The sequence below is a fragment of the Nicotiana tabacum genome, chromosome 7, assembly GCF_000715075.1.
Source record: "Nicotiana tabacum cultivar K326 chromosome 7, ASM71507v2, whole genome shotgun sequence".
NCBI classification, from domain to species: Eukaryota; Viridiplantae; Streptophyta; class Magnoliopsida; order Solanales; family Solanaceae; genus Nicotiana; species Nicotiana tabacum.
In genome coordinates, this window is record NC_134086.1 from 167,230,168 (window position 1) to 167,238,737 (window position 8,570).

At 39.3% G+C, this 8,570-nt stretch overlaps 1 protein-coding gene across 3 annotated transcripts; it reads right to left on the bottom strand.

The window, feature by feature from the left end:
* Positions 1-96: 96 nt before the first annotated feature.
* LOC107826473 (alpha-L-fucosidase 2) lies at positions 97-6,620 on the bottom strand. Of its 3 annotated transcripts, XM_016653460.2 has the most exons (11): positions 6,014-6,620; positions 5,593-5,738; positions 4,343-4,548; positions 3,707-4,255; positions 3,423-3,555; positions 2,804-2,962; positions 2,124-2,348; positions 1,853-1,954; positions 1,573-1,708; positions 879-1,074; positions 97-588 (listed from the first exon to the last, which is right to left on the bottom strand). In XM_016653460.2, the coding sequence occupies exons 1-11, from the start codon at positions 6,228-6,230 to the stop codon at positions 282-284; spliced, it is 2,376 nt and encodes a 791-aa protein (XP_016508946.1). In that variant the 5' UTR covers positions 6,231-6,620; the 3' UTR covers positions 97-281. The 3 variants fall into 3 exon arrangements, 2 of the variants coding, with proteins under 2 accessions (XP_016508946.1, XP_016508945.1); XM_016653459.2 differs by having other exon boundaries at positions 3,707-4,548; XR_012693685.1 differs by lacking the exon at positions 97-588 and having other exon boundaries at positions 935-1,074; positions 1,231-1,708; positions 3,707-4,548.
* Between the last annotated feature and the right edge of the window lie 1,950 nt (positions 6,621-8,570).

An 8,570-nucleotide genomic window follows, 5' to 3' on the forward strand; every position in this document is an offset into this window, starting at 1 on the left:
ATAATACAATACCACCAGATTCAAAATTTAAATTTAATTGGTTCAACTTTTAAGCTTTTACTACCGAACTCATTACACTTACCATCGTAGAACACATTTCATCGCTAATCTGGTTCCTTTTCATTCACAAGCAGATAATACTTGATAGTAGCGGGAAGAGAAGGCAACATCACATCTAAATTAAAGGGAAATCGGTTATTAACATGGTAATTTTACCTTCCGCTAGAAAATAAAAGTGACATGTAATGAGTTCAAATTCCCATCAGGCTAGCTTGGAACCACTAGAAGAGAGCGTATGTTTTCACACAATTCAACTGCTTGTTGAACGTGTAAACCTTGCCGGTCAGTATCTTTGTTGCGATACTACGCCCTCTGTAATGCAGCCGTTTTGTAGTAGTCCGTCCATTTGACCATAGGCCGAATTCGTGGAGATCTCCTTCATTCCAGCAGATGCTGACCGTCACACCTCCACGTGCTTTCAAGCCTTTAACACAACCGTTTGGCCATTTATCTCTAGGAAGGGCTGGGAGCAAGTACAAATCTCTCATGGTGCTCTGCACAAGCATTTCTGCTACTGCTGCAGAAAAACTAACAACAAATTTGCAAATTAGCACCTTCAGCAATCCAGCATCCGTTGTGTCATTTGTCAACGTTTAAATAGGCAAATGTCATGAGTTATGTTATTTCATACAGAAATCTCGACATGTCATTAGTTTCAGTTAACAACAGTACTGTCAAAGAAATTAGATGAGCGCAAAATAGAGAGCGATGGACTTTATGGATCCATATAGACAACAGGCGTAGTTGTTGTTGTAACAACAACGTCAAAAGTGAACTTTCTAAAGACAATTACAGGGAACCTCATAATAAGGACTTACCCAAAGTTGGCATCAATCTGGAAAGGAGGGTGTGCTGTGAACAGGTTAGAGTAGAGACCTCCTTCAAAGTTGGCCTCATGATCAGGATCTACCAAATCAAACAGATGCTTGACCATGCGGTATGCATGCTCGCTGTTATGAAGACGCGCCCATAGTGCGGTTTTCCATGTTGTTGACCAACCTGGACCCTCCTCCCCTGCTCAAAAAATAAGTCTTGATTCTTCAAATAATTGTATGAGCCTAGCACCAAAGCTCAAGCACTCTAAAGTCTAAACCCCAGCAAACGAGAATAGAAGAGAATAGAATCAGGGATGTCTACAGATGGCATCTCAATGACATAATTTGAACTTACGAAGAAACGAGAGGAACAAGAAGAAAGTGACGTGAAGCAAGTCAAACGCTTTTGAAAATATGGCCTTATTTCTTGTACAAGAGGAACTCCTTTTCTCTGGTTCATACATAGTTGCAATAGTTCCGAGCATTTTTACTTTGCAATACCTCTGAGTTCCCCGTAATGCATGGTTATATTGCTATAAAAATGTTTGGAAGTTTTTTAAGGTTGGACAATAAGGAGAACACCTTTGTGGAAGTACGATTTATAGAATCACAGGCAACAAAAAAGTTAATCTAGAGCCAATTTCAGGAGTCAACTAGAAGAGTCGAAATGATCTCCAACTCATATCCCAAAACAAACCTCTTTTATATAGGGTATAATCTGCCGCTTTACAGAGGGCAGGAGTTCCCCGTACACCGATTGTGTGCCCTGGGAAGAGGCCAAAAAGGTGTGAGACATGACGATGATGAATCTCTGGATCCTCAAAATCTTGTGCCTGCCATTACACCCATAGTATGAATTACTAACGATAACGTTATCTCAAATTAAAGTTTGTTAAAACTTGTTACTCATAAGCAGCTCAATACTATGAAGACCATTCTACCACCAAGAAGTAAGGAATCTGTGCTTCATCACATACCCATTCCATGATAGAACCATCCCTTGCAATTCTGGTTGGACAAAGATGAGGTTGAGCTTTAAGAACTCTTTTAATTAGATCATCATCACTTTTTCCAAGTACCTGCTAACAAGAACTGAACTTATTATATGTTGCACAAATATTTTATTTTCATTTTTCAATAAGGTATATGTGGCATCATATTTGTAAGTATATGTGATAACATACATAATAAGGTGCCGAAAAGAGAAACAAAAAGCTAAAATGTCACTAAATCAAGAAGAAAATCGACCTCAGCAGCAGAGACAATGTCACTGAAAACTTCTTTAATGATTGACATGTCCATGGTTGATGAGTAGCTCACACTAGCAGCCTTACCATCCGGTGCAATAAAAGCATGCTCAGGAGAGGTTGATGGGTTGGTTTCCAAATAACCTCCGCGGCCTTCAATTAACCAATCCAACAGAAATGAAGTACAACCTTCCAGCAAGGGATAAGTCTTATTTGCCAAAAACGCCTATATATTTGCAGAAGATGCACACTGTCAAACAATGGTTGCAGTATAATTTTCACGTTAAGGAAATAGAGTGCTTGTCCTAAACTTATGCAAGCACGATATTCTTGTGCTTCCGATGGATCAACAAATAGTTAGAATACAAAATCCTTTTCTCATAGTTCTTCTCCTTTTAGGATCATGGTATTAGCAGTAGCATGTGAACCCTTCATAATGCTTCAATTTCTTTTATTACCATAACTAATGTGCCAGTAAGGAAACCAAAGTCAAGCAATTCTTATTCCTTGATTGACCAAGAATTTGCTTAAGTCAGGCAACTGGCCTTCTATTTCTATAGGTGGCCAAAAGTCAAAACAACGGGAAGTGTTAAAACTGCACCGCGAAGTAATTAAAAGGCCTATATCATATAAAACAATGTGTCTGCAAAAGAGATGGAAATTGCATTAAGAGACTATTACTTTATCCAATGTGTAAGTATAATGCTCCCATAAATGGGTGCAAATCCAAGCTCCACCCATTTGCCACAGAGCCCAAACAGCCTGACCTCGATCTGGGGATGTTTTTGCCCATATATCAGACACTTGATGAGCAACCCAACCTGATGCTTCGTAGTTCACCTGTAATGTACTGTAACTAAATACATGAGGGTTGCACACATAATATGACAAGAAATGTCAAGGACCTTAACCGTCACAAGATACTAGCAACAAACTCATATACTCATGATTACTGGAGGATAGTACAATATAAGGATTCCAAAATTTTCTAGCATACAGCAAATTACCAGTACTCAGAAACAAAATTTCACAGCTTATCCAAGTACACGGGTTATCATTTTGGTGGGGTGGGATAGAAGAGCAGAAGGGATAGAAAGGATTAAAATCTTCCTGCACTGCAGCTGTATGCCCTACTCATTAACAGAGGGCGTAAGCTATTCACTTGCATACATTATAAGATTCTGCTCTTAACAGGGATGCTGCTTTGTGTACATCTCCAGACATACAAAGCATGTTTTGATATGCACAGAAATGACATTTACAAAGAGTTGAGCATGCAGGATGAGAATAAAGCTCTTACTTTTGCAGTTTTGCATCCACTGAGGGACAGAGATGTTGTGTAGTCGTAAAGAGGTTCTTGACACTCCTTAAGATTGCACGAGAGTGCAGGCCAATAGTTCATTTGAAGATTGATATTCAAATGAGGGGCACAACTGAAAAGGAGAAAGTAAAATTCAAAACAATCTTGATTTTTACAACATGAAGAGAGACTGTAAAGTAAAGCTATAAAGAGAGGGTCCAGACTAAAAGAGTTATACATTCAAAAAGCTAAAGAGGAACTAAAAATATTTATGAAGGACATACTCCCATGGTGGCTCTAACATGCAGTTCCATATGCCCTGCAGGTTCGCTGGCTGGGTACCAGGACGTGAACAAGCAATAAGCAGGTATCGACCATACTGGAATAGAAGCTCAACTAGAGATGGATCTTCATCAGTTTTAAAGGATTTCACCCTATCTGCAGTCGAAACTCTACCACTTTCTTTTGCTACGCTGTCTGAGCTTTTTGACAGCTGCAGTGAAACTCGATGAAACAGCTTCTGATAGTCATCCAAGTGCCGCGCATACAATTCAGAATATGAAAACTTCTTTATTGAATTCAACATGCTTGAACACTCTGACTTGGGATCCCTTTTTGAATCCGCAGGCTTAATAAAAGGTCCATTAAATGATGAAGAGGCCACTAGAAGGATAATAGCCCAATCACAATGCTCGACACGGAACCTCCTATTGTCCAAAACTTGTAGATTATCTGAGCCTCCACTGATCTGTAAGTCAAGAATTGCTGTAAATTGAATTCCCTTGGGATTGTCATTTGCGTCCACCTTGGGGGGCTTTCTTTTGCCTGGGCAACTTCCTTCCATAATAATTTGATTATTTCCACTGACATAAGTATGATGATGCATTTTGCTATCCATAGATAGAGTAAAAGCCAAATACCCCGGCTTATTTGCGGAAACCTTTGCTGCAATCACTTGATCTGGATTTGATGCAAAATATTCCCTTGCAAATTCTACATCACCCACAGAGTAGTTTACTTTCACTGTTGCTGTGTCCAAATCCAACACTCTCTCATACTTTTCTTCTTGAAATGTCCCATGAGAATCATCAAACTCCAGCTTAATATCTCCAAGGAGCTGGTAAACCTTCACCATTGTCCATTGACATTTGCCCCAGCAAAAAAAAAAAAGAACGGTTATTAGGAAATCTAGTTAAAGAGTGCACTCTTCTTCACCTTGTCAAGATTTAAGAAGGAAACCTCATCTACTTCCTACAAAGTTGGTCCCTGCGTCTGTACCAGCCCCTAGGTGTCAGGAGACATGGCTTAAGCAAGCCAAGAAATAAATGGGACTTCATGTATCAGCAGAGGGTTAATCCCTGCAACGGCTAATAACCGTGTTACATTAATTCCTCAATACCTTCATAAGGCTACTAACAATAGCAAGATCAGACTGTTCCATTAATATTCTCATACTTTTTTCAAGGCATAATGTAACAGGTGTCGAATCGATATAACTTAGTAGCCTTATTAATGTCGGAATCTGTGCAAGTATTGGTACACCTTAGTGGCTTTATGAAGGTCTTCATGGTATAATGTAACACAGTTGTGGGACTTAGCCGCTTCGGGATTAACCCTCTGCAAGTGCTTGATGGGAACCACTCAAACTACTCCATACTCTTTTGTTTTTCGGAAACAAGAGCAAACTACCGTCCACACGCCATTTACTTTGTTTTAAATAATTTCATGGAGCTGGGTGGGTGGTTTCTAAGGATTTTAATATAGACTAGAACATACAGATGCAAACTTAAAATTCACATATAGAGCATAAAACTCTTAATGTGATCACAACATGCAACTTGGTAAAGTTCCCGCTCTATTCCATTATTTGTAACCTCTTTGGTAACATTGTCATTTAAGTGAAACATAGAATTAAACAAAGAGTGAGACGGAAAATCAAATTTCAACATCAATGGACTATTTATTTTCATAGTGATTATCTCTTCATTAGTTCACTTCATTTTCTCTTTGTTATATAGAGTATCTATGTGTTTAACAATGAGGCTTGGGGTTTTCTTTTAAATTATTATTTTATACCAAAGATCAAAACCAAACCATTAAAAGTTGAATGATGCAAACAAAGGACGAAGGCGTGATGGTAAATAAAAACCAAGCTAATAAAGAAGCGCACATCAGGGGAATTATCCGTCAATTGTACAGCCGCTTCAGTAGCCTCAGCATATTGGCCATTATCAACAAGTTTTCTGACCTCAGCCAATGACTTTGGAGCTTCAGGTTTAGTATAATCCCCAGGAGTTCCAGTCCAGAGTGTGTCCTCTAAACAAATCACAAAAGAAACTTCAGTTTGTAATGCTCTCTGCCTAAAACCAAAATACTCTAAGATAGCTCTTTAAATTCAAAGGTTAAACAAAACATGTTTAAACGGGTCGAAAAATATAAATCCTGAATGGTAACACAAAAGCAACTAGTGCAAGTTAATATCAGGTCTTTTCTAATAGGAATTCCTCAAAGAAATCTTTATTTCTAAAACCCCAAGTAACCATATTAACAGATGAAAGACACATGCATTACCAAGGAAACCAGCAGCTTACCATTAAGATTGAGAATTTCAGATGAAACACCACCCCAAATCATGGCACCAAGCCGGCCATTACCAATGGGAAGAGCATCAGTCCAATGCTTAGCTGCCTCATTGAACCTTATCTCCAGAGGCCTCGAAGAAGAACTTTCTTCACCATTTTTCAAACTTGGGCTCCATATATCTCTGTCTGTGGGCTCCTTTACAAGAACCCATTCACAATCTTCCATTGAAACCCCAAGAAAAGTGACTCAAAGAATGGAAGTCACTTATTAAAGTAGGGTTTTGAAACTTGAGTGCAGTGAATTCCAAGCACTTCCGATTTTAATTCAACCCGTGAATTGAGCAAACAAAGGATATATTGAAGTATGGCAAATGTGACGTAGAGAAAGAATACTGAGGGCGGTTGGGGCTGGTGTGTAACGAAGAGACGGTGACAGCAAAAGAATGTGACGCCCAGTTTTCTTCTCTTGCACTGCACATGACATGTATGTCCAAGAATTTATGGTCCCACGTTTTCATTGCTTTAATTTGCACAATAACTCCATTTGCCACATTTAGTAAAAGCTACAAAACTACTGCTACGCATGTCAGCTCCCACAGTAGTTGCCTCGCGTCTCGTCTCATAGTGCATGGGCGAATATTTTGTCTTAGATGTACGGTGTATTTTGAATCCTCTTCCCACCGCCCAAAAGCACATAGATCAATGTGATGACCTGCCATGTTATCATGTTATATAGGCGTCATTTAGCAATATTAATGCTATGTGGAAACTTACGTGGGAGCAAGGCTAGCACTTGCGAGAAGATTCTAGAAAAGTCTGGATATTTCATTAGAAAGACCCTAGATCCATATGGATTTGCTAGGAAAGTCCTTGGAATCTTCTAGGTTTGTAGAGAGTTCTAGAGAAAGCCCTTATTTTGTAAATATTAAGGACTTGTATAACAATTAATATTTACATACTATCCCTAGGAGACTAGTATATAAATGGGGTCATTCATTTGTAATTCTCCAAGAAAACAATTCAAGTTCTCTCTAATACAAACCTGTAACAGCTCGACCGGTCATTTTGAGCTTTTGCACTTCGCTCGCCAGTTCTCGGGCATGACTTGCCCCGTGTGGTGTATTATGACTTATGTAAATCGTTGGTGTTGGGTTTCAGGTTAATCAGAATGAATTTGGAAGAACAGTCTTAGTTGAAAGCTTAAAATTTGAAAGGTTTGACCAAGATTTGACTTGTGTGTATTTGATCTCAGATTGGAATTTTTATGGTTTGGTTAGCTCCGTTAGGTGATTTGGGACTTAGGAGTGTGATCGGAATGCATTTTGGAAGTCCGTGGAAAGTTTAGGCTTGAATTGGCGAAATTGAGATTTCGGCGTTTTCCGGTTGATAGGCGAGATTTTGACATAGGGGTCGGAATGGAATTCCGAGAGTTGCAGTAGCTTCGTTGTGTCATTTGGTATGTGTGTACAAAATTTCAGGTCATTCGCACGAGATTTGGTAGGCTTTTTGATCGAAAGCATAATTTAAGAGTTCTTGGAGTTCTTAGGCTTGAATCATATGTTAAATTGGTGATTTGATGTTGTTATGAGCGTTCCAAAGTTTTGAACAAGTTTGAACAATGTCATGGGATGTATTGGTACAATTGGTTTGAAGTTCCGGGTAGGTTCCGAGATGTTTTAGGCCGAAAGTCATAGTTGTAGCAGGTCCAGAAGGGTTGCAGACCTCGGAACCCACCCGCACGGTCCGCACAAAAAGAAGTGCGACCGCGATATTTGCTGTGAGGACTGCACAAAATAAAGTGCGGCCGCGGTAGGTGCTGTGCGGACCGCACAAAATGCAGTGCGGCCGCGGTGGGGGACATTTCTATGGTCCTACTTCGGAAGCTCATATCTTTTGATCTACAAGGAATTTTGAGATGATTCAAAAATGAAAGTTGTATCCCTTCGTGTCTAGTTTTCAGTAAGGTAAATATAATGCAATTTGGACATTTGTAGCGAAAGTTATGGCCAAAATACTAAAGTCTGTCACTGCAGAGGAAAGCCTGTGCGGCCGCGGTCATTTTTGTGCGGACCGCACTGGTTTTGTGCGGACCACGGTCGATTTTGTGCGGTCCGCAGAGGTGGAAATATGTGGGGAACTCTATAAATACGAGGTTTTGGATTTTGTTTGATATTTTGACCTAGAGAGCTCGGATTTTGGCGATTTTTCGAAGGTTTTTAAGAAATTCATCGGGGTAAATGATTCTAACTCAGATTTGGCTAGAGTACATGAATCCATCATTGAATTCATCATTTAATTCGTGATTTGGGATGGAATTTGGGAAGAAAATTGTGAAATCTTTTAAAAATGTAAAATGATGAATTGAAGGATCAAATGGTATCGGAATTGGATAATATTCATATGGTTAGACTCGTGAGGGTATAAGGATTCTAGTTTTGTGAATTTTGTCAAATTCCAAAATGTGGGCCCGGGGTCGGGTTTGACCAATTTCTAGAATTTTGTGGTAATTCGATTGTTTTCGCTTGGGCTTTGTTCCCTTAGCATATTGTGACGTATTCGTTCTGAT

What these genes read in the sequence shown, in the direction of transcription:
- LOC107826473 (XM_016653459.2), bottom strand. Translation starts at nt 6,230, where the DNA reads ATGGAAGATTGTGAATGGGTTCTTGTAAAGGAGCCCACAGACAGAGAT. An exon ending in ATGTTAGAGCCACCATGGGA is followed by an intron (nt 3,556 to 3,706) that starts GTATGTCCTTCA and finishes TCTCCTTTTCAG; the next exon opens with TTGTGCCCCTCATTTGAATA. An exon ending in CAGATTGATGCCAACTTTGG is followed by an intron (nt 589 to 878) that starts GTAAGTCCTTAT and finishes ATTTGTTGTTAG; the next exon opens with TTTTTCTGCAGCAGTAGCAG.